The sequence below is a fragment of the Ammodytes marinus genome (assembly GCF_949987685.1).
Source record: "Ammodytes marinus genome assembly, chromosome: 5".
NCBI lineage: Eukaryota > Metazoa > Chordata > Actinopteri > Uranoscopiformes > Ammodytidae > Ammodytes > Ammodytes marinus.
In genome coordinates, this window is record NC_137234.1 from 5,602,527 (window position 1) to 5,628,805 (window position 26,279).

The following is a 26,279-nucleotide window of genomic DNA, read 5'->3' on the forward strand; positions in this document are numbered from 1 at the left end:
GTCATGCAACATTTTTTAGCTTGTTTCCAGGTGCACAACAGTTAAAAAAATCGCAAATATCACAGTGAGTGATGGATCAAATCAAATTAATTTTTATATGTAACCCAGTATCACAAATAGGAGAGAAATATTTATTAAGACTAGTAACAACTGTGATCTTTTTAGTGGCATATTTTAATAAATTACACACTCAGACGAAGCTCTAGCTACTTAACAGGTAGGAATTGTAGGTGGTTGGAGTGTATGATTCCTCCGACAGTCAGCGTATGGGCAGCAACAGTAAGGTCCTGCCCAAGTGTCCATCAGTCAAGCTCTCCAAAATATCTTTGTTTTGGGACTTTTAACCTTTAAGTTGAGTCAAGAAGCCACAAACTGTGTAGCTTTATCTCTGGCACCATCTAGTGGACGTACACGAGCCCAAACCGAAGCAATGCTGCAATAATAACACATGTTCCCCCCATTATTTGTGTCTTTTTTATTGTCACACTGTTAACTATGAAGTGATTAGGTTGTTGAAAAGATGGCTCACCCAAATTGCAAAAAAATATTTGTGATTTAGCACTTGGTAGATTTTATTAGCTCAGGATTGGAGATAGTTGACAGAGATTTCTGTTGCCGAATCCCATAAAAAGGTCAAAGAAATTGTGTTTACATTACATTCACACATTACATTCAAGTGTGTGGATTAACCATAAGTACCAGGACCTTTTTTTACTCCAGAAATATGTATGATGCAATGTATTTACTTTATTCAGTCATTAGTCATCTCCATTATATTGTGGTAAATTTGAACAAATAAAACCAAAACTGTTTTCATATACAGAAGATAGATTCCTCAAAAGGTTTTTCGGTTGTTTTTTAAAATAATCATTTGGGTGAACTGTCCCTTTCAGCACAACAGCATAAGTTGTGATACATAAACAAATGTTCAACAGATGAAACAGTGAAGTTACCTTTCCTCAAAGAGACAACAAGTATGGCCAACTGTTATGTACTGCAAGTGCCACAAAACAGCTTTGGTATTTTCGATGGTTTTCTATCACAACATTCTTCATGTAACAAACAAAGTTCTTCCTTTGTTTCACTTTTGTCACTGTTTTGAATGCAAATACTGTAGATTTGACACAACTGCTAGAGCAAAAGTTTCCGAATAAATTACAATTATTTCATCACAAAAAGTTCTCAAATTCATGAGAATATTGAGGCAATCCTCTGTCCATGCTCCTTGTGTAGTCCAATGGCAATAATCCGTTTTAGTTCTTTCAGAGGGTCTCTTCGTCATAATATCCAAAAATCACACACTGATATTGTTTAACATTAAAAGCCGTGTATCTGCATTTAAGCAGTTGATCAGAGGGTTCTCCAAACAATGCGTATGGCGTGGGAGCGAGATGCATAAAAAATATTATTAACAAATATTGGAGATGTTAGGGCCAAGATCCAAAACCAATCCATCGCAAGTTCTTGAGGGGCTCTTATGTTTTGAGAGTTGTACGCAAAATACAGAGAGCAGGAAAAAGTTTTTTTTTATGTCACTCACATCCATTTGAGTCTTTTAAAACCTGGAACACATCTGCATAGCAGGTTTTTGAGCATATGGACTTCATGCTGGCTCAATCAAAAGTTTTTTTTCTTTCCCTGCATTTAGACTTGTAACAAATGTCTGTGTCTGGAAGATTGCCATTTCGATTCCCTGCAGGAGAGGGATAAGAAATAATCTCCAGGCCCTCTGCAGATGGGGGACATTTCATCGCAGCACTTCATAAGAGATGGTAACTGCTTCAGTAGAGCTGTAAACTCGGGTGTGAATGTGTGTATGTGCCGAGTAGAGGAAGTGCTTAAAGTATGATGATGCTGTTTGAAAGAGTGTGCTCAGCAAAACGTCTGACCTGATGAGCTAGTGTCACTCATTAAATACTTGGCCTTAAAAGAGATAGTTCAGTATTTTCGAAGCAGGTTGTATTAGGTACTTACTTTTATTTATTTAAGTCTCTTGAATCAGCCATGGTAACTCTAAGTTGCATAGCTGACTGGCGGAGTGATACGATGCACTGCATCGGAGCAAGTTGGCGTAGTAATATAATGGCTGAAAAATGCTTAAAAACATTTTTTTATGTAACCCTTTATATATGTTGCAAATACCTTTTTTCTGCTAGCCCTGTCTGCAACAATACAATGCTGACTTCTGTTACAGCAACGTCTCCCCAAAACTCCTTAAAGTGACTTCGCTGTTCGTCATCTCCATAAGGTGACCAACTATGCATACCTTATTCAAAAATACTGAACTTTCCCTTTAACCTACATATTTGCTAGCAATGCAAAGACTTAAGTTTCCCTACAGCTGCACACACCTGCACTTGCTCCTGGACATTGGACTGGATGGGAGTCCCAGGCTAGAAGCAGCTGTTGTTGGCTTTCAGTAGCTACTTGGAGGCAGACTCCCCATCCGGCCTCATAGTGAAGGGCTCCAGACGCTCGCTCTCCGGCAGCATGTTGTTGAGTCTCTCCATCAGCGGCAGCGTCTGGTCGATGCCCATCTGGATGCGTCGCAGGATCATGGACATCTCGTTGACCTTCTGGATCTGCTCGGCGTACTTGGCGTAGCGTTTCTGGCGCTCCTGCATTATGCTGAACAGGGTTTCCACTGACAAGTCCATCTGGGAAGTTGGAACAGTTTGGGAGGCATTAAGAGGGACAGTCTTGGACTTTTAATGAGACTTTGAATCATCTCAAAGTAAAGCAGAGGAAAATTGTTGAAAGCACTTATAGTCTAGTCAATTTATTTGTTTATAATCCTGTATCACAAATAACTATTTGCCAGCAGTACTTTGGAAATAGACATTTCACTTGTTTAATCGCTAGCTGTGGAAATAAAACCATGAACCATGTTGATATCAATTCTCTAAATTCAAAAAGGAACACAATAGTCAAAATTGTTGTTTTCAGACACTTTACATACCAAATGTGTCTCATGCTAAACTATTACCATGGTTTTCATACCTCTTTGATCCTCTTAACCAGGGCATTCTGGTCGAAGGCCACGGCCTCGGCACACTGGTGGAGGTGATCCTGGTAGCGGATGCAGAGCTGCATAACCTGGCCGGCATCCAGCCTTTCCAGAGACACACTGCTTGGTGACGTCTGGCCACTCAGCACTCCTGTGTAGAGGGAAGAGCAAAGAGCTTGGAACAGAGTAACACTTGGTCTATCTGCACTGGATTTGATTATTTCAGGAGTGTGACTAAACATGTAACTTGGCTCTTTATCCACCCTCTAACAGTGTTAGGTTTCACCAACAATAAAGTTTTACAGCAAATAATTTGGAAATGGTCTGGATGAAAATCGCATAGTATTTTTTACTCAAATCTGTCAGACATCAACACATACAGCAGGTTAATTTTTTTTTTTAAATATATAATTTTATTTATTGGAAGCATTGCAGTGTGCAGGCATTTTCTGACTTCTGCTTTCAGTTTATTTATTTTTAAAAGGAGCACAGGTCTGTCAAAAGTAAAGTTCTACTCTGTGTCTTAATAAAACATTTTCATCTAGTGCCCCAAGTCAGTGTTGGTGGTTTTATACCTTAATATGATATACCAAGGCAAACCTACTGCACTGTCTGTATTTATTACTTCTGTCTAAAAGATGACACTATAATCAACGTGGGCAGCTGGGAGACTTCAAAGTTACCTTTCAGAAGCGGCTGGAAGGTGGGTATTTCTTGAAGCTTTATGACATCTGGGTCGTTGTGGATATTTCGCATTGACTGGGTCCCCTGGGCCACAACTACAATATCGTCCATCTTTGCCTTCTGCTTCGCTGGAGACGGCACCACTGCAATGAAAACGATTAAACAAAAATCAGATAGTGCTAAGTTAAAAACCACTAGGCTGTGTGACCTATCAAAAAAATAAATTTTTACCCTCTATTATAATAAAGATTGGTGGATATTCATTATATCCAGCTACACCTTCTACAGTGAAATACATGCTTTGTCATTGGGACAGTACTTATTACGTACATATTAGCTGTATGAAGGATTGAAGAATACTGTATTATAGAATAAAATAGGCTAAATACAATCTAGGCTAAAATAAAAATAATGCAAGCTAAATAAAGTATTGCTAAAGGCATGAACTAGTGGTATAAACAGATGTATACATATATAAATATATGACCAGTTGTAACTATGAACAGATGGCATGTGCATCTAATACAGACGTGTATAATAAATAAATTAAGAATTGTGCCTATAACCAGATGTAAACATACTGGTACCACTGATATGGAATGAAACAGACACCTACTGTTACACAAAAAAGCAAACGTGGCCTTGGTTAACTCTTGCTGATAAATGCTTTAATAACAAATATTTAATGAAATCCTCCATGACAGGGGGTCTCTGACTCACCCGACGCGCTGTAGTCGGAGTGTTTGTGCTCGGCATCTCCACTCTGCTCGGCTCCCATGGTGCTACCTATGCTAACGTCTAGATACAAAGCTAGCTGTTACCTTTCGTCAACACTCTCTGGGAAAATGCTGCCAGACAATTCAAATGTCGGATTTAACACCATCCGCAGAAGCCGCACGTGACTGCAAACACACCCAGGCTGAAAACCAGACAACCATGTCCGCGTGAAACAGAAATGAGTTGCAATTTCACCAAAGAAAAGCTAGCTGAGTTAGCCGAGCATCAATCGCTACTTAAAGGTCACTCACTTAAGGACGTTCCTGAAAAGCAGAGCAGATGAGTAGACTATGCACTCAACTGCTTATAATGAGCACCGTTTAATGGTTTTAATCAATTTTAATATCAATATATCCTTGTGCAGAAACGACTCAGTGATATGACCACACTGAGGGAACACTTCCGTAAATATTGGTCACGGGGTTGGTTCATACCGCCCCCTACTGCTGATGACGTCTGAATAAATGAGTGTAGGTCTACATCTATTTCGTATTTGTTCTCGCAAATGACAAATATTAAAGGCTACTAAATTCACTTTTGTTTTTATGAAACGGACACTCAAATTATTCTGCACAAACTGTGTAGCTTCCATTACAAAAAAATATATACATTCTGTACATCAGAATCAGTTAAAGCTGCAGTTGAGTTTCAGCCATTGGGATCCCAACAGCTGTTTTCCCAACGCTCTACCTGCTGTAGCTCCTCCCTCCGAACGACAGCTATGTGCGTTCGTGTGAATTCAGTTACATTGACAGGAGACAAACACCATGTCCGATTCCGAGGTGATTAAACATTAGTAATGATAACTACATAAGTACATATTGAGCATCTACATTTTAATCGCAGACCATGTATGTTAGCTTAAAATCATTGTAAGTGTGCTGGTAGGCCTAACAAAAGTAGCTGTAACAGCCAGGCAAGATAGCAAACTAATTGTAACAGAGCGGAGGTGTGTGCGTATCTCCTACTATCTATGCTCCTGCTCTGACCGCAGCTGGGAGGGGCTGCTCGGGGCTGCTGCGCGAGGAGCGGGCTGCGTGTCAGTGCTCCCGCTGCTCGTTGAGAAGAGGTGATACTTGCTTTGGCGAAAAAAGTCACCAATAACACCAGAAAAAAGAGCTAGATTTGTCGCTTGTCGCTGCTTTGAAAAAAAAAGTCGCCAGGGGGGCTGAAAAGTCACTAAATATAGCAACAAAATCGCTTTGAGTTGGCAACACTGAGCACAGGACGAAAGCTATATAGGGCCTGCGGACGTCCTGCTGCTAGCGGCAGGCAGCCTAGGGGCAGAGGAAGGGGACGAGGTCGCGGTCGGAGAGGTCTTGATGTGATAGGGCAAGAAGACATGGCCGGTTTACTTTTTTTCGAGCTCTCTCCGTCTCCCTTTCAGCAGTTAACTTTTCAACATTCGTCTTTCCTCGTTTTTTTGCTGTCTTAGCGGTGTTAGTTGTTGGTATCCTGGGAATGGTAAATTGAGGGTTTGTTTGTGAAGACATTGCTACTCGCTGTCCGCCGTAGTAGCCTAGTACCAAACAGTAGGCTAGTGTCAGACTGCTAGGGTCGTGAACGATCACGCAACTGATGCATCAACGTCGTTGCCAAGGTCCCACAGCCAATAAGAACGGAGAATCTGACCTCGCTCTGATTGGTCAAAATTAACATGAGCGGTGGCAATTTTGGGGGGCAGCACACAGAGGCAGGGGGGAGCAAAGTGATAAAAAAATATTTTCAGACCACTTCACCTACATATAGCTGAATGGCTATTATGACAGTTTTGCCAAATATTACATTAAAAAAACTCTCAACTGCAGCTTTAACATCTGTTGCCATAAGTGTTTTTCTGTAATTGTTGTATTTTACCTAAAATAGGGACACTTATGATGCATAGAACTGTACAGCCCTTTAATTAATAAAAATATATCTGCACATTTTATATTTACTGTAAAATCTTTCAATTTAAATTCTTGACTTTGCAGTACTTGCTTTTAGCGTTTAACTGTGTTTATTTGATTATTCTTATATTATCGATTTTTATTGTTTGCACAAATATACTAAGTTAAAGTCAACGGAGAATCAATATCAAGAAATATTACACTGAAAAAAAAAACACATAGTATCTTTAACTCAGTAAAACATTTTATTTTTTACAGTCAAGCTGAAAGCATAACTTAAATAAAAAAATTCAAGTAACAATATAAAAAACAAGTCAGTAATAGACCAACATTTATAATTTTTGGATAACATGAAACATCCTGAAGATAAAAAGGAGCTACAACATTTCAGGGACGTTAACAGAGTTAAATTTGAATACTTTTTGCAAATATTTTCATATGTAGGTGAATACCTGGAGTCTTGGTCTGTTACCCCCTAGTTAACCACCATTTTTATAAAAAAACAATTTAGGAAAGTTTGAAACATTGAAATCATCATTTTCAATTAGAACCAATGATATGTCCGATGAACTTAATTGTAAACGACACACATGCAGGTGTTTCCAGGCTACACGCGTCCTTTCTTCTCCCTGTCCGACTGACTGCCATTGTCGTCGTCGACCAGAGGGTAGGGTCGCAGGTCCAGCGTTAGAATGCGGCTGAACATGTATTCATCAAGCTGTAAAACAACAGAGCAAAGCATAGTCACAATATATAGAAATCAAGAGTTCCTCCCAAATTTGCAACACATTCTAAAGGTTTGTTACCTCCGAGTAGACTCCCAGCAAAGCGTCGGCCTTGGAGAAAAACTCCTCCTTCAGGGAGATGACAATAATCTGCATGTTCTCCCTGGATTCCTCTCTGATGAAACTGGTCACCTGGATACAAACAAAACACAAATATAATCCATGAATCAATATGGTTCATAACTGAACACACACTATCATTGAAATCAAACACTAGATTTGTTTGTTTTTATTGTGCAAATAAATCAAGAATCAAAATCAAATGAAAGAATGTATGTTGCTTGAATTGGAGCCATGAAACACAAGAAAACATATGCCTAAGTACGCAATGCAAACTTCAATAGCATAAGTGTGCTACAAATGTAGGTGGCAAATATATTTTCATTATCAGATCATCTGTCATCTATTCATTTCTCCAATTTATCAATTAAAATTTAACTTTTTTTTGTCATGTGCGCAACAAGATAAGCAGTTGTTAGAAATACATTCTTTGGGTGCAGCAAGTATCTCACCTTGCCGATGTTGGTGTTGTCCAGAGCTGCGTCCACCTCGTCCAAGATGAAGAAAGGAGCAGGACGGAAGCTGAGAGGAATGAAACAAACACCGGTGTCCAAAAACAATACAGATATACGGTAAACCCAGCCAACGTGGGTCAAATGTCGAGCAAAAGCCATTACAAATGATGCAACAAGTTTTAGGCTGTGTTCGAAAAGCCATACTACTCATCCTGCTTATACTCATTTTGACATCAATTTGAGTATGTGACGGTTGTGTATGCGAGTTTGTGTAGGCGAGAAATGCCCTGATGGGTACTAACTTCCGGGAAGATTTTGTGTATAGATCGATAGGTTACTTTTCCTACTCAACCAACCCACAGTGCATTGCGTCTTTTCAAACGGCATGGAAGTTTTTTTTTTCAATTCTTTATTGCTTCTTTATACTTCAGTGTAAAAGGTCTGACGAACCTCGCATACACAATCGATCGTTAAGTAGACAGTATGGAGTATATACATGTTGAGTATGTAGGAGGGAGGACGTAAGTAGGACTTTTCGAACACAGCCTTAGATTATGTTGGACAAATGTCTCAATAGGAAATAAGTAAAAACAACAAGTCTTCAGTATAAGAAGTAATATTAGTTTCAGTACAAAATAAAATAAGAGAAAGCAGCGACGATGGATGAGGTTCAAGTCTCTTAAGATTGAGCATTGATTATGTTAAAGACGAGAGGAACAACAGGTTCTCCATACTACATAGCTTTTACTTTTCTAGTTCATTCATCAGTTTAAAAACTCATTACAATCCAAGCACCCCCAGACAACTGTTATTCCCCCAAGGAAAAAATGTATGTTTCATTTTAACAGCTGTGTTGTTACGACAGCTAGTCCTTATCTTTATTTAGGAGTTTTGTTTGTATTGCTGTAGGGAGGGAATTATCCTGCTGTCGAGCTCAATAAATGTCTAGAAAACAGACAATATAGTGCAAACATTTTGAGAGACAGGATGGTGGTTTGTCAAACCTGTCATTAAATATGCATCACAATGTTTATTCTCCTTGTTATCTGGTGCTATTATATATACATGCACAATGTTATTATCTTCAGTCATCATTTATCTTATTGTCTTATTTTTCCAGTTTCCCTCTATTATAATGTGATGTATAGTGATCTAATAGTTGGATTGTGAGCTCAGTCTAACCTGTGGATGGCGAACACCAGGGCCAGGGCAGCGATGGCCTTCTCTCCCCCAGACAGATTGTCCATGGACATGAAGCGTTTCCCCGGAGCCACGCAGTTGTAGTTGATGCCGCCGAGGTACGGCTCGTCTGGATTCTCTGCACTCAAAATGGCCTGAAGCACAGATAGTCTGTTTTAGTATCATTCATCTTGATATTTTTGTAAGAATTCTACAATGAGAACAAGCTGGGTTTCTATAGGTTTTCAACATTACTTTTTTGGTACGTTTTTTAAGACCATAATTAGATTTGAAGACCATTAAAAGACCTATTGCACGTCCATACTGGTAAAAAAAAAAAAAAAAAGGGTCCCAAATTTAAACATTAAATTCTATCTTTATTGTTGGTTTTGTGATAGCATGATGAATACACTTTTTTCTATTTTATACATACTATTGTGAATGTGTTTCTGTGGCTCTGTTGCTTTACCTGGGCGCTGTTGTTCCTGCATATTTTCTTATAGATCTGATCAATTACAACGGACACGTGTTCAAAGCACTTGCTGAAGAGGTGGAAGCGCTGGGCTTTGACTTGCTCGAACTCCTGACTGCATTTCCTGGCTGCTCTGGTGCTAGCCTCAAAGGCTGAGTGAAGGAAAGGAAACCATGTTGAATAAAGAATCAAGGTCTGGTCTTCAGTTAGCATATTACAACTTAGCATTATTACAACATCCCAAGTAGGAATGAAATGCTGGGGAATTTCAACATTAACAGCTTGGGAGAATACTTTGCATATCCGTTTCGTGAGCATATCCAGAAATAGATAGTAGACTCCCGCACACTGTCTAGCTTGCAAAAAACATTTTTATTTCCTGCAATGTGTTTCGGGGCTATAAAGGTTTGCCTGATGAAGTTCTAGCACCGAAAAAAGTTAGTGTTTTGGATTCTACTTTCTTTTTTAACATTGACTGTGATTGTTTTAGACACTGTTGAACAACACATACCTTCTGTCACTCCTTGTAACTTGTCTTTCATCTCCCTCATCTTCTCCAGAGCTTTCAGGTTGGGGGCCGTGGTGCGATGCAGCACTCCCTCTATGGAGGACACAGACTCCTTCAGCGTATCAAAGTACGCCTCAAACTCCTCCTCTGCCTTCAGACGCTGTACACACACACACACACACACACACACACACACACAAACTAGGATATAAATAAAGAGCACTAAGGGAAATTGAGTGCAATGATGTTGTTTGAAGTCTCACCCTGAAGTCTGCCGGCAGGCTAGAGTAGTCGATGACGAGCTGTGCCTCTCTCTCATAGATGTCCACCGTGGCTGAAGTGCTTTCAGATTCTGTGTCCAGCTGCACAGACCAGAACAATACGTCACTAAGTAAGACTGATACTAAAAGTGCTTCAATTTGTTTTCATTACTTCTTCAGTTTCTAAGTGTTTGCAGTCTTCATTACTTTAACAAGGTACCCCCAGGGATCTCCAAGTATAATGTAAGACTTTTTAATACCTTTTTAATACTACTTAAAATGAAATTTAATGCAAACTCATTTTGAGAATATTAAATTCTATGTGTTTTTAATGATTTTAAGACCCCGTAGGTTTCCTTTTTTATAATGTTTAATGATCCTTTATTTCATAATGTAATAATATGAGCTCAAATTAATATCTATACTGGTACTTCTGCAAAAGTGTGCAGGGCTGTTGTATGAATGTATAATTCAGAAGAGGCAAAGAGCAGACACTTTTCAAACAATTCTGCTCTTCCTTCTTCTCCTACCTGCACTTCACTGATTTCATTCAGGTTGCCAGACAGCAGAATGATGGGCAGACTCTGGATCTTGCAGCCCAGCAGCAGGTTGTGTCTGGCCATGCGTTTCTGCTCCAAAGCCGTCTCAGCAGACATCACCTCCCGCTGCAGCTTCACCAACTCTCTGACAGAAAGATAGACGGATATAAATGTCCATTCAAAGATTCACACTTACTTCTGTTGTATGTTATCATTTTGGCCATGAAAAATCTAGACATTCTTAGATACAGATTTTGTTAAGGGTTAGTTAATGGAGTTCCAAAAATGAATATAAAATAAGTAAATCAAACAGCAAAAATGCATCACATTGCAGGGGCAACATCCTATAGAAATGCTGTTTCCTCTTAGCCTGTAAATCCAGACCCTGATATCTTGAACGATAGAGGGTCTGGCCACGATCAATAGTAATTTCCAACTCAAGGAGCGGCTCCTACACGTGCATTTCAAATGCCACTGCACGCAGTTGGATAGCACTACAACCAATCAGAGCGATGCACAAGGTGACGTATTAAGCCTCGTTCGTTTAGCGAACAGCTGTTAAACTGTTAAATTAAACTTTTGCCGTGGTCGGGCGGCAAAACAGAACATTCCGCTTACTTGCTAATGAAAGATTTGAGTGCCGTCTTCCAAATCGTAAAGGGTCGAGGCCAAAGCAGTCTCAAACTCACACAACATATCCGCAGCCATCTTTGATGTTTACTATCACGGCTTTGACGTCGCATGCACGTCACTGTCGTCATCCGGTTACGTCCGCCCCAGAGCACCATACAAAGGGCTCTGGCGCGCCCATATTAGATAGAACCAATTGAAACGTGAGCCAGGATTTCTGGACTTTCTGAAAAAGCTTCAATGGAGAGTGTCCAGACCAACAGGCGCAGCAAATTTAATTTGCCAGCGCCTAGTGGCAGGTCTGGGAATGCCAGACTAGTTTCCTCTCACTTTAAGGTCAAAATGTAAAAAAAAAAAGAAAAGAAATTGGGGAAACCCTATGAACAGCAGCAGTGGTTCCAGTAATAATGGCATCGCAGCTCAGTAACAGTGACGATTGCACTGGATTATAAGTGATAGTGTTACTTGTTGACTTCTTGGAGTTTCTGTGTTTTCTGGTCCAGCTCGGCTTTGGCAGCGGCCACTTGGCTCTTCTTACAAAGCAGCTGGTTCTTCAGATCCAGCAGTTTGTTCTGACCTTCCTCCACAGCCACCAGCATATTCTCCTCATCCTGATAGAAAATGGAAAAAAATCAGGCCCGAAAAACTCTAACTTAAAGGTTTAATTGTGTCCAGAAATAGCTATATGAACAGACTTATTCTTAAATTATTTTTGGAAGAAATCCAGTAAGGTGGATACTAGTTAATTAATAACTGTCGACACCTTTTACTGCCTATATTACAGGAGGCAGTTTGACGGCAGTGAGCTATACAGTATTAGCAACAACACAGAATGTAGCATGAGGTGATGTACCTTCCTCTGCTCGGCCACAAGTTTCTCTTCCTTGTTGATGGTTTCCTCCATTTTGCGAAGCTTCTTTTTCTGCTGCTCCAGTTGGTCTTGTTCGTACTCCCGCTGTGCCTTCAGACGAGTGCACTGACTCTCAAACTCCAGTCTGAAAAGAGAAGCATATAAAAGTGTTTATGCTGTATTACGTCTTATAAATGTAGTAAAACATGTTCAGACAATTTTTATAGCACCTAACAATCTTTGCCTCCTTTTATTTAACATCTGTTATAGACATGTGTTGATAAGAGTCATACTGTGATTGTATAAATAATTTTTAATGTATTTTTAAAACTGAAATAATGCAGAAGTACTTTTTATTGAAAGTAAAGGTTTATGACTTGATATGATAATGAAGATACTGGTGGGTTGATGTCGTACCGCTTCTTGTCGAGATCAGTCTGATGCTTCAGGTTCTCCTGCTCGTACTCTCTGATGTTGTCCACACCGATCTCAGCACAGAAGTCAGAAAACACCTCGTCCTCCATCTTAATGCACAGAAAATATTGAAATAGGAATTTACCCTCAGCATGAAAGTCAACATTGCAGCCAAAGCCAGGATGTGCAAACAGGTTACCGACAGATCAACAGCATTACCTTATCGATCTTGTCTCTCATCCTCTTCATCTCTTCATCTTTTGCCTCCACGCTCTCCTGCTGCATCTGGATCTGAGAGTCCAGGTTTGCTAACTCACTCTCCATACGGGAAATCTCCTGATAACAATCAACAAGAAAAGACAAGACAGAGTAAGTACCTTGAAAACTGTCAAATATACTGTATACGTCTAATACGCTTTGGGATTTCAGTGATAGTGATACAGGGGCTCTGATTAACATGTATACATACAGTAGAGCCATGTCAAAGAACCAACACTCAATTATGACATTACATGTTAGAAAGTCAAAGTGCTGTGGTCCTACCGCATGGCATTTATGGATATCTTTCTTGCGAATGTTTTCCAGCTCAGTTTTGGAGTATTTGAGGCGAGTCTGAGCTCCCTGAGCCTGAGCGACAGTCTGTTTCAGGTCAGCCTCCTTTCGCTTCAGCTTCATCAAATCCTGTCAAAGGACCAAAATCAGAGTAAAGGTTTATTTTGAATAATTGATTCACTCTTAACATTTTATTTCAGCCCATATTTGTGTCTCTTTCTTAACTAAATGACCCTACAATAAACATACATTATGTTCATTACATGTGTGTTCAATACTCTAGCAAAAAATAATTTTTTTTTTTGTAGAAAATTCACAAAATGAATTGAAGACTTGAAAGACCTGAAGTTTACATGCCTGATTCCAAAATATTAAAAATGTTGTGCGTTGACTTACTCGCAACTCTGCTGTCAGCTTTTCCTTGCGTTCCTTCATCTTCAGCATTTCTTTGTTGTCCCAGCAGCGAGCTTTGAACTGCAGGTCACTGGAGCCTCCAGAGATGATACCTGACTTTGCAAACAGCGTCCCGTCCAGAGATACTGTCTACAGAAAACACATCTGATTACATAACCTGTTTGGTCCACAAGATTTATAGTGTTTCCTGGAATTTTACCCAAAATTATGGAAATGTATTTAGGTGAGTGAGGGCCTAAGTTTTACTTTAATTAAACAAAAACTTTTAGTAAACTATGCAAAACACTTTTCTCTCTCAACCGCATCTCTTTATAATTTGAAAATTTAGTCGTAATTTTGTATTTTCAATATGTATTTTGTATTTTGTAATTGTCTGGTAAAGCAAACGGAGCTGGCACTCAAAGATGGTAAAACAGCCCCTAAAAACCTGATTTGCAATGCAGCAGTATGACTGAATGATCCTGAATCCAATGTCTGTGGCCAAAGGGCAAAGCTTACCTTAAGGCGCTCCCGCCCGTCGAAGGCCACACTCTTTGCTTCCTTAAGGGTGTCACACACCAAGGCATTGCCACAAACAAACTGCACCACTTTCCTCAGCTGTGCGGCACCTGTGGAATTGTTAACCTGAACCACATCGACCAACATCTTGGCACCGGGTATCTCCCTCAGTCGCTCATTCAGGGGTTTCACCTGGGAACATAATAGTGACAGTTAGCAATGCCACCTAACATGCACGTGTGTGATAATCTGATGAAGAAACGATGGAGTGGACTGAAAAACATAGAAAACGTATCGTATTTTCTATATTCTACCATCTAAAGACAATTCCATCACCTTTCCTATGCAAACAACCAAAACAAATAGAAATTCACAACTTGCTTTAGTTTTAACTTACATCCAAGTAGTCGATGGGCAGTAGGGTCTCAGGTTCGGCTCGCTCCTCCTTGATAAAAGCGATGCAGTCCCGGGCCACTTTCTCTGAGGAAACTACAATGGCGTTCATGTTGCGGCCAAACACCTTGGTGACACACAGCTGGTACTTTTTATGGATGGGGCTGCACAAGTCAGACAGACGACCGTACTGCAACAGAAAAATGAGGCAAGGGAGTTTTAAAAATGATCGTGTGATGAAGTTCTAACTGATAAATGACCATGTTATAGTTAAAGTTTATTTGACGGATGCTTGAAGGAAAAAAATGCCACTGGATTTGTAGGGATGACTTGTGGGGATTTATCGTCATCTTCACGGAAACTAAGTTTAGCATGGGAGGTGTTTTCTATCACGGAGTTGAATGATGTTACTGTCAGGACTGTGCACTGTGGTTCTCTCCAAGGTGTTGATCCTGCTGCTGAGAGCAAGAAAACTTCCAACCAATAACTTATCTTGTCTAATTATTAACTTCACCTGTTTCCTAAAAATATCTTTACACCCTCTTGGTGTTTCCTGGTTGCTAAGTGTTGAGCTAGCGTTTCATGTGTGCATATGCCAGAGAAGTATTATCTTAAAGAACATTTAACTAAACATTCATAGTAATTTAAAATATAAATCCTTTAAAACAATTTTTTCTGACTTTCTTATCCATCTAATTGTGTTGTTTTTTTGTAAAGTCGTGTAGCATGGTTGGGTATACTGTATTTGTTTTGCCATGACAATACGTTCCTGAAACACATCTTCAGTCTCCTTACCTCGGGTCTTTATAGCATTCTTACAGTCCACTGGTTGTGTCTCTTACCACAGTGTCAGGGTAAAGTCTGCGTAGCTTCTCCAGCAGCTCTTTGCGCTGCAGCTGTCGTCTGCTCTCCAGGCTCTCCAGACGAGCGTTCCCCAGCTCCTCCAGCAGCTGGCCCAGCTCCGCGTTCACCTCCTCGCTGCGCTGTCGGCCCTGCCGCAGCTCCGCACTGAGGCTCTCCTCAAGCTGACGGTACTCTTCAAGGGACGTTCTGAAACACACAGTTATGTTCTGTTCAGTTTCTCACACTCATTTTAAAGAATAGAATTAGCCACTGATAAATAACAATATAGTTTAAACAACAGCTCTCTGACAGTAAGGGACTGGCAGGCTTCCCCCCCCCCCTGTCTGGCATTGCTTTGGACAGTTAAGTTAAGTTGCTTTATTTAGTCATTTATCAGTTACAGTTATGTGATATAAGTGTGCACGTGACATACATGCAGGTCTTGGTGTAATCCTCTAGCTTCTCGGCTCTTCGTGTCAAATCTTCCAGCTGACTCTGGTTGTTCTTGATGCCAGCCTACAACAGTTGATATATTTGTATTTTGTGTTGTATTTTATGTAATCAATCAGTCAAACTTTATTTATATGGCACTTTTCTTACACTGCAATGAAAAACTGTGGTTAACAAAATAAAATTATAAATAAAAGTTTCCCTCAGGACTTGTTTTGATACACCAAAAAGAGCTAAACGAGATATAATATTGGACTCAAGTATCAAGTGGAATGCATGATTATTAGATACAGTTTGTGTCTTTCAGCATCAGCTCAGCAATGGTATTTAAAGCCACTACGAGTAACATTGCACGTTGGCGGCCCCTTTGGACAAAAGCGGTAGTATTTTTACGACGCCCGCTGTCGCAAAGCTGTTTTCTAGCTCGTGCCAGACGTGCAAGTGTGAACTGAGAAGGGCGCAATATAGTGCCTGTCCGTGTGTTGAAAGTGTGAGGACTTTTTTCGGCTCCGTGAGAGTGGATTTGACACTGCATCAACTAATGCCAGTCAGTGCTACACACACCTGATTGCAATGAGTTGATGCAGCAGTGTCACCTAACTACTCTCTCTCACGGAGCTGAAAGACGTGTCCTCACCATAGATAGTAAGGTCCTCACAGAAAGCGAATGAACGAGAGACGGCAGTTAGTATGGATCACGATGAGGTAATGTGTTTGTGTTGTTGATGTAAATAATGACTATTTCAGATAATGGTTATCTGATGATGGTGAAGCAAAGCAAACTTTGTGTTAGTACCAACCGCTCATTCATTTAGGAGTAAACACTGCAGTCTATTTCGCTCTCGTGAAATTGTGTACACGTTGCTTGGCAACGCCCTCGTCCCGCCCGTAGCCTATATCACTCTCCCTTTTAGCTTTTCTTCATTTCTTTGATGGTTCAGCCCCGTTATCAGTCATTATGACGACAAACAACTGTCTCAAACAAGGCTCCCGCTCCCCTTCCCTCTGAAATCGCGTTGCTGAGCCACACTGAAATCTGCGACCAATACGGATATGTGACCATAGAGCCTGCACGCGCGAACCGAAAATCGGACTGGGTGTGCGACCAGACCAAACGCAGTAATAAAAACTATATAAAAACGTCTTTCTTTGCACTGATGGTCTCGTTTGCTGTTAAAGGTAATTTATGATTATGAGAGGAAACATGAGGCTGTTTAAAAGATATTTAAATGTTACTCGGAGCTGCTTAAACATAATGAAATTGAGGTGGAAGGAAAATGTGCCAGTGACAGTACCTCCACTTCCTTCTTTCTGCGCAGGTCGAAAGCCATCTTCTCGTAGTCGGCTTTCACCTCCCACTGCAGTTTCTCTGCCTGCTGGCTGTAGACAGCACCCTGCTTCCGGGCCAGCTCCTTCAACTCTTTGTATCGCTCAAGCTGGAGCAGAAATACATGCAAACACAGTGAGGGACGTTTATTGAGATCCACAAGATGGCCCCACTGCCGCCTGTTGTGGATGTCTGTTTTGACCTTCTAATACAATTACTGGTAAGAGATTGACTAGCAACAGAGCTAACGTTAGCATTCTCGCCACTGTTGCCTGGTGCTAGATTCATGTTGGCTGCGTTTAAAAGACGAGTATGTTATCGCCTGCTTTTCAGACGGCTATGTGTTTGTGTGTGTCAGGAGCGAAGCCCAGCCCTTAGCAAAACGGAGCAGAGAGAATGCCTGCGCATAGACACTGAAACATTTACATAAAGTAGACCAACAACGTTCGAAAGGAGTTGTTGTTTGACACACTCTCACCTGATCCTCGTCCAGGTCAATGTCTCTCCCGCGGGACGCCTTCTTGTCCCGCGCCTGCTGCTTCTCGTAGCTCTTCCAGGTCCGCTCCAGTTCAGCGATCTCCTGCCGTCCGTCTGCCAGCTCCTGCTGCTTGACAGCCATCAGCTTCTGACTCTTCCTCAGAGCCTCGCGGAGCTCCTCAGCCTTCTTGGTGTGATGGGACGTGTTCACTTTGGCTTTGATGTACTGAGAGCGACTCTGGGACAGGAGGTGATCCTGGGCACTGAGTGACAGAGTGAGAAAAGACCTGGGTTACTAATACTAGTAATGGAAGACTTTCTGGCACACACCACCTGTTTATTTACACACTGTATGCCAGTTCAACTACAGATAAATAGAAGCTATGATCTGAGCCTTGACTTTAAACATCTTTAGATGGAGAAACAAAAGGGAGCAATAAAATAAGTTCTTGTGGCTCCATTAGCTAATGTCTAATTGATGGGTTTACACTTTTTCACTGTTATCATTTTAATATCATACTCATATGAATACGAAAATATACCGTCCCACATTTTGCTAAAACTTAACCCAAAATGTAAATCCACACACAAACACACCGGATCTCCTTATCTACGTGCTGCTGCTCCCTGGTGAAGCGTCCATGTTCCTTCTTGTAGGCTTTGACTGTCTGCTCGGCGTCGTCCAGTTTCTCCTTCTTGGCTGCTGCGGCCTGCTGCTTCCCCTTCAGGGTGTCACTGAGGACGCTGATGCTCCGCTCGTTATGGTAGAGCTCAGCCAGGTTCATCTGCAGGCGCGTCTGGTGAAGGTCGTCCACCAGCGTCTGGTACTTCTGGGCCTGGACAAGTGGGAAGTGGGCACTTATATATCAGTCATTTAGTACACTACACACTTATTTCTGCTGCTCTCTCCTACATCATAAGATACATTAGCCCAGAATAAAGCCAGGCATTAAAGGTACAACGAGTAAGTCGGCACGTTGGCGACACCTTTGAACAAAAGCGGTAGTATTTTTACGACGCCAGCTGTCGTGAAGCTGTTTTCTAGCTCGTGCAGGGCCTCAAGATTCAAATAATCAGGAAGCAATATAGTGCGTGTCCGTGTGTTGAAAGTGTGAGGGCATCGGACTCTTTTCGGCTCGGTGAGAGTGGTTAGTGACACAGCATCAACTACACCTGACCTGATTGCAATGAGTTGATCCATTGTCACCTCTCACGGAGCTGAACGAGTATGTGTCCCCAGTCCCCACACAAAGCGAATGAACGAGAGACGGCAGTTAGTTATGGATCACGATGAGGTAATGTGTTTATGTTGTTGTAAATAATGACTATTTCAGATGAATAATGGTCATCTGATGATGCTGGTGAGGCAAAGTAAACTTTGTTTTAGTAGGCTACCGCTCATTCATTTAGGAGTAAACACTGCAGTCTAGGTTCGCTGCGTGAAATTGTGTATACGTTGCTTGGCAACGCCCTCCCGCCCGCCTATCACTCTCCCTTTGAGCTTTTCTTCATTGCATTTTATTTTTTTTTCTTTGATGGTTCAGCCCCGTTATCAGTCATTATGACGACAAATAACTGTCTCAAACAAGGCTCCCGCTCCCCTTCTAGGATGACCAGATCGCATTTCCATTACTTTTCACACGTCCCGCAAATTGAGACGTTGTCCCGCATTGTTATTGAAAGTGAGCCCCCCTTTTTAAATGCGTGTTTTATAATCTGGCATTTATCCGATAGCTGTCAGGAGACAGCAGTCTCCGTTTGTCTGTGTGTGTGTTTGTCTGTGTGTGTGTATCGGGCTGCTGGGCTCAGTGGCTCTGTGAAGGTGCTGCCTGCAGTGCTTCAACGTTCACTTTCCTGTTACTTCAAAATAAAAGCCAACTCACGTTTGTCAAGTGAAATGCTAATGTGAAGCCAGTGAAATGCTTTTAATGTGAAGCCGCAGCCTTAATGCTCTATTTGTTTAACAGTAGCTAACTTAACTGCTGCACGCTGATCTAAAGATAGTGTTTTTTTAATTTAGAAAGCCGTGTCTCTGGCATTACCGGTGGTGACACGAGTTTATTTTGCTAAAAAAACGGCACTTTGTCCCGCACAAACGTAGTCTTTGTCCCACATCTGGTGAATTGGGATCTGGTCTCCCGCTCCCCTTCCCTCACCTGGAGTGATAGGCTTTTCAATTCACGTTCCTGCGCCACACTGAAATCTGCGACCAATACGGATATGTGACCATAGAGCATGCACGCGTGAACCGAAAATCGGACTGGGTGTACGACCAGATCAAATGCAGTAATAAAAACTATATAAAAACGTCTTTCTTTGCACTGATGGTCTCGTTTGCTGTTAAAGGTAATTTATGATTATCAGAGGAAAAATTAGGCTGTTTAAAAGATATTTAAATGTTACTCGTTGCCGCTTTAAGCCTCATTAAAGGAAATTAAAAACAAAAAGAGCAGATTTGTGGCTGTAAGTCTTTGCCATTATGAGAGCTGACACACAATCAAATATATAGAATATAATATAATGCATTATGTATGTACTACTTATGACCAATAACGCTGCGTGATCTATCATACTCGCCTGAGAAATACAGCCAAGAACTCAGGACAGAAGGGATTTATATCCATCATAATGTGCTACTTTACAGTCACATTGCATCACCTGTGTTCGCCACCTGCGTGCCTGGGGTGCAGTCCAAACCTCCCCAGCATTTTATCACAAATAAAGCCATAGCTCCATCAGAATCATGGCTTATCCAGATCAAAATGCAATCTGAGCATAGTTTAACCTCTTAAGCTCTAGCCTATTTTTTAGGTTTCTGCTCGAAAATGACATACCCAAAATGAATAGAGTATATCTCTGCATCTACAAGGTCTATTTGAATAATTGTGGTGTCATTATGAAGGGAACACTTGTGAAATGTGTTCAGATGTGTAAGTATCAGTATTTATGTCACTGGCTCAGAGTCAATTAAGTTTGCACACAAGCATAAATGACTGATTTCATTTCCGCCTAAAAAAAATCACACTTTTACAATGAATATCTCTTTGAAATGATGCTGATGGGGCTAAAACTCTACATCTAAGCATAGCACAAGGTGTTACCATTATCCCTGCAAAGTTTGATCCTCATAAAGTGAAGCAGAGCAGAATTACAGAGGTTTTAGTACAGACTAGTCAGGCGGACTCTCCAAAATGGTCATTTTGGCACACTTTGGCACTAGCTGTGCCATTTGAAGTTTTTGATGTACTGAACTATATTTTTCACTTTTATGTCATTATCTGTGATCATCACATACATTTTCAAGAGTTTTTGACTTTTTTTTTGATTTTTGATTTTTTTTTTGCATAACCAACCTAAACTATATACAATTTTCAAAGAACCATAAAAAGCAACTGAAGTTTGAATCAAAATGAAACATATTTATTTATCAACAATAATAAACAAACTGTAAAAAAATAAATCACACAAAACTATTTACACTGACTGTGAAGTCCAAATAAAAACAATATATCAACAATAAGTCCAAACTAAAAACAGCCCCTCCTGAGTCTCCTTTTCCTCTCTACTTGTTGTCGTGCCAGAGCTGGAAACAGTTCTTTTTTGCAGTGAGACAGTGGTACCTGACATTTCCTGCAATACATGGATGTCTTCACCCTCGGGATCCCAGCAGATGGGCATGCGTGGGGGTAGAGGCAAGCGGTGGAGTAACTTCCTAGCTGCATCTGAGAAGGCAATGGCTCTGTCTGGGAAGATGAAGCTGCTCATCATCACTGCAACACCAATTGTGGAAGGAAACAAATATTATTTAGTGGCCTTATTTTGAAAGTGTAATACATTCACAATATATTCACAAAAGCTATCACAATAGATGTGTGATAATAACAATCTTGGAAGTAAAACACACACACAATACATGCATTCACATAAGCAATAGACATGTGATAATAATAATCTTGGAAGTAAACACAACATAAAAAACACACTCCCTCCCTCCCTGCCTGCCTCTCTCACACACACACACACACACACACACACACACACACACACACACACACACACACACACACACACACACACACACACACACACACACACACACACACACACACACACACACACACACACACACACACACACACACACACACACACACACACACACACACACACACACGCATTTATCTAGCATAAAACTGATATTATATACATTATATACTGGTATATATGAACATCTCTTTGGGATGTCTCTCTAGTAACTAATTAATTGAATTGTACCTTTCCATAGGTGGCATGTTGTCACTGTCGCTGCCGAGGTCTCTGTCGTCTGAGCTGGAGTCCCGTGCAGAAAGTTCGTCAGCATTCTCAACAGTTATCATTTCGATCAACTTATCCATACTGCACTTGGTTCGGCGATGTTCTGCCATTTTTGATAATAAATGACCAAAAAACAACGACAAACTATCTCAAAACTCCTCAGTACTCCTCAGTATCCGTCTCACACCGTGCGCTCTGCGCACTCTGCGTAAACATGGCTACTGTTGCATGTAGCCTAAGATGGATACGCAGACCCATAACTCAGCCAATGATTGTTCGTTTCGGATGATTGACACCTTGTTTTAACCGTAAGAGCCAATAGATTTTAGGGGAGGTATCGAAATGTGTGCCAGACACATGATTGGCTAGCAGTAAGAAAGCAAAATGGTACCCGCGGTAAACCTTCTATGATGCATGGTGAACTAACGAGACTCCTTGAAAGTGAAAAATATGTCAGATTCACTTGGAAATGGTTGGAAACGAAAGGGGACATGTTGGATTTACTATAACAGGAGTTTTTTGCTCTAAAGTACAACTTTTCATCAAAATATCGCAAAGGTAAGAGCGAATTTATGTTGGTCTCTGTAAGTAAGTGATTGTTTACCTTTGTATTCTTTGGTCGCTGGTTCACTGAGTTTTTATCGTAGGGACATGACAGTGGTACTGTTGAACTCGTTATGGTCTTAGCTTTCATTGGAGATGATATTTGTGTGTATACAATGAAGTATCGGAGCGGTAGCAATGGAAATGTGGAGAGAGGGTTGACTTTCTGACGCTATTCGGATTTTGATATTTGATCATTAATATGCTTGGTGTTTGAGTTGTGTTTGGTGTGTGTAAAAATTACTTATATGTGCTTGTAGCTGAGTTTCTCATGTTTAATTCGATGTGCAGTATGACTATTTCTACATTGTTATGGAAGTGTTGTATGCCTTTTGCTGCGAGAGTGATCACAAAGTCCCCTAAATAGGGGACCCTAGAGTCTAAGAGGTTAAGTTTACAGTAAATGTGCCTTTCCCAAAACGCATGTCAGATCTTCCTTCCTACCACACCTTTCTGATGCCTGAAATGTATAGGATAAACAGGAGACTGTTGCTGTGTGTGGACAGAAATATTGCATTCCTCTCTTAGCGTGACTTTACCTCCATTTTTTCCTGCGACACTTGTTTCCTCTCAACAGTGGCCGTCTTCTTCTTGGTAAAGTGAAACTGCGTGTCGTCTTTGGCCTTGAGCAGAGCCTCTTTCTTCTTGTTATAGTCTGCAGCATGTTCTTTGGACTGACTGATGACCTCGAACATCTTGGTCCTCTCCTTTGGGTCCTTCAAAGCTATGGACTCCACTGCCCCCTGGTGTGGAGAATGATGAGGAACAGAGTGGTTTGTAACGGCATGATGATCACTTGACATTTTAAAGGCCAAAGAGTGCACTGCAGTAAGTCCTTACATAACTCTGTTACAGAAATATTATCAATGTAGACAATAATTGCATTTAAGATTGATAAGGTTGCTATCGATATGACCAAAAATTTAAAAATGTAATTTCAAATTCGAGAGTGACATGTCAATTCTCCAACAAACAATACATATGATAGGATAAGATAGGATAACATAATTTAACATGAATCTGATAAGATAATAAAAGAACTATGTGTATGACGGTGTTTACCTGGAAGACCAGACAGTTTCGAGCCTTTGTCACTATGCCGATCTTCTGAAGCTCCTCCAGGTATTTGCCCAGAGTGACATGTGTACCATTGATGCGATACTCGGAGTTGTCACCTAAAAATACATTGATTGACAGCTATAAAAACAGATCAAAATTTTAAGATACATTTTACAATAATCCAAACTGAAGAACAAAAAGAAATACGACAACAATTACTTTGGGCAATTAATGAGTGAATTAGTAAATTTTGCCCAAATGTTAATTGCAATCTGTCTGTCTAAAGTTTCATGCAAGAGGTATGTGTAGAGAATTTACAAAATAGATGCTAGCAATTATTTTGAGGTTTTAAATGGCAACATAAGAAAAAAAATCAGAAAATCCTACTTACCCTGTGTGAGCATTTTAATAAATTTGAATGGCCTGTAAGAACCATGTAATAGCCATGTTTATGGTAGTACTGGAGGTAAAAGAGGGTGCAGGCAGGAAGGCTTTATTTATCCTTTTCTGTCCTCAATTGAAACCCTTCTGCTTGACAATTTATAACCAATTAACTATAAAACTATATAAAACACGTACTTACTAAATTGGGAAAGCTAAACTCACTACACTGACCTATGATGCTCCTGCAGAAGAGGGTTTCGTGATCGTGGTCGTCGCAGTACCGCATGGAGACGCGCGCGGTTTCGCTGACAGGCTGGTCGATGTGGGCTCCATGGATCAGGTCGCGGAGGTGCTTCACCCGGAGGGAGGCAGCCCGCTCACCCATAACGAAGCTCAGGGCGTCCATCACATTGGACTTCCCTGGTGTGATTGGACATTTTCAGCATGTATCGGAATTACTCCTTTCTTCAAAGTTTGCTTTGAAGAAAATTTTAAGAGAGCTGACATAAATTTAAGGGGCGGCAGCCATTATTATAATGTAATTTTTTTTTGTGTTAACAGATTAACACATGAGATAACCATATACTGTGGAGATATCTTTATTTTCAACCTTTAACACATAATAATTGACACGTTATGGTTTAAATGTACTTGAAAAGTATAGGTAGTGAGTTATGCATCATTCATCTTATGAAAAATGTGTGACATGTATAACAAAAAAGATGAACGAAAGAATAGAATACTTCTCCTAACTTGCTTAATAATTATTTACCCAACTAGGGTAAACTGTTACAACCATTCACTTTTAATTTATATTAACCTATGTAAGTGAACCCTAATAAACACCTTTATAAACGTGAACCTATGTTGGTTAAACTAAGCTAACGTTAGCTTGAAAGTTAAACTTACCGGAGCCATTTGGGCCAATTATACAGTTAAATCGCATGAACGGACCGATAACCTGCTTCCCTCGCCATGACTTGAAGTTTTCAACATCAATTTGCTTTAGATATCCCATTTTAATCTCACTATTTTGTGGCTAGTGAAGAAGCCAATGAATGTGGCAGAAGCAAAGTTGTCTTTTCAGAGTAGGAAAGATATTCGCGGGCGGGAAAGAACGACGGACTCCCAGGAGGCACACAAACAACATATTTCACTTTTGTTGACGTTATACAATATCCATGGCACTAAGATAGATAGATAGATAGATAGATAGATAGATAGATAGATAGATAGATAGATAGATAGATAGATAGATAGATAGATAGATAGATAGATAGATAGATAGATAGATAGATAGATAGATAGATAGATAGATAGATAGATAGATAGATAGATAGATAGATAGATAGATAGATAGATAGATAGATAGATAGATAGATAGATAGATAGATAGATAGATAGATAGATAGATAGATAGATAGATAGATAGATAGATAGATAGATAGATAGATAGATAGATAGATAGATAGATAGATAGATAGATAGATAGATAGATAGATAGATAGATAGATAGATAGATAGATAGATAGATAGATAGATAGATAGATAGATAGATAGATAGATAGATAGATAGATAGATAGATAGATAGATAGATAGATAGATAGATAGATAGATAGATAGATAGATAGATAGATAGATAGATAGATAGATAGATAGATAGATAGATAGATAGATAGATAGATAGATAGATAGATAGATAGATAGATAGATAGATAGATAGATAGATAGATAGATAGATAGATAGATAGATAGATAGATAGATAGATAGATAGATAGATAGATAGATAGATAGATAGATAGATAGATAGATAGATCGATCGATCGATCGATCGATCGATCGATCGATCGATAGATAGATAGATAGATAGATCGATCGATCGATCGATCGATAGATAGATAGATAGATAGATAGATAGATAGATAGATAGATAGATCGATCGATCGATAGATAGATAGATAGATAGATAATCAAAATGAAACATGAAAAGGAGTAGGCCTTATTCGAAGATATCTTATACTGAGAAAAAAGACTAGCCTATTTGAGTTCTAGTAATAAGCAGTAGTAATAAATAAAATGCAATTTGCATAACATGGTCAATGAGTCAAAATGTAATGTGAATTAGGCTATGTGCCAAAGAAAATAATAATAATCTGGCTCTGAAATGTACAGTAAATTAGACTCAAATGGTAAATATTCAAATCTCAAGTCAAGTCGTGAATGTTGTTCATAAGATAGGTTTACATGTGTCCAGGCCTAAACCAATTTAAAGAACCCCCAAAAATAAGTAGCCAGTAGGCCTTTTGTTATTTAGCATGTTATTATGAGTGTTACTCGCTTATTATAGCCTACTGAATATCTGAAATAATTCAAATGTATAAAAAATATTTTCAGTTTTAACACAAGCTAATTGAATGGATTAATACATTTGAAATGTAAAATATAAGGTTTTTTT

At 40.0% G+C, this 26,279-nt stretch overlaps 2 protein-coding genes across 2 annotated transcripts; both read right to left on the bottom strand.

The window, feature by feature from the left end:
* Window positions 1-381: 381 nt before the first annotated feature.
* On the bottom strand, window positions 382-4,815 carry borcs5 (BLOC-1 related complex subunit 5). The gene is made up of 4 exons (XM_080028595.1): window positions 4,412-4,815; window positions 3,691-3,834; window positions 3,001-3,158; window positions 382-2,657 (listed from the first exon to the last, which is right to left on the bottom strand). Exons 1-4 carry the CDS (start codon window positions 4,467-4,469, stop codon window positions 2,424-2,426), a joined length of 594 nt encoding a protein of 197 aa, XP_079884721.1. The 5' UTR covers window positions 4,470-4,815; the 3' UTR covers window positions 382-2,423.
* A 2,149-nt stretch (window positions 4,816-6,964) lies between these two features.
* smc1b (structural maintenance of chromosomes 1B) lies at window positions 6,965-24,840 on the bottom strand (the record flags this gene model as incomplete). The annotated part of the gene is made up of 25 exons (XM_080028511.1): window positions 6,965-7,075; window positions 7,164-7,274; window positions 7,655-7,724; window positions 8,840-8,991; window positions 9,306-9,460; window positions 9,820-9,976; window positions 10,080-10,178; window positions 10,607-10,760; window positions 11,711-11,856; window positions 12,099-12,240; window positions 12,513-12,619; window positions 12,729-12,845; window positions 13,053-13,190; window positions 13,458-13,604; window positions 13,974-14,165; window positions 14,371-14,556; window positions 15,209-15,416; window positions 15,643-15,725; window positions 16,955-17,095; window positions 17,465-17,726; window positions 18,061-18,299; window positions 22,919-23,122; window positions 23,442-23,554; window positions 24,054-24,242; window positions 24,732-24,840. The coding sequence occupies 25 exons, from the start codon at window positions 24,838-24,840 to the stop codon at window positions 6,965-6,967; spliced, it is 3,732 nt and encodes a 1,243-aa protein (XP_079884637.1).
* Window positions 24,841-26,279: the final 1,439 nt, after the last annotated feature.

Bases quoted from the DNA above. Each gene is read 5' to 3' on its own strand.
- borcs5 (XM_080028595.1), bottom strand. From the start codon at position 4,469: ATGGGAGCCGAGCAGAGTGGAGATGCCGAGCACAAACACTCCGACTAC. The intron at 3,835-4,411 runs GTGAGTCAGAGA...TTTTCATTGCAG, and splicing joins CTCCGACTACAGCGCGTCGG to TGGTGCCGTCTCCAGCGAAG. The intron at 2,658-3,000 runs GTATGAAAACCA...CCAACTTCCCAG, and splicing joins TGGTTAAGAGGATCAAAGAG to ATGGACTTGTCAGTGGAAAC.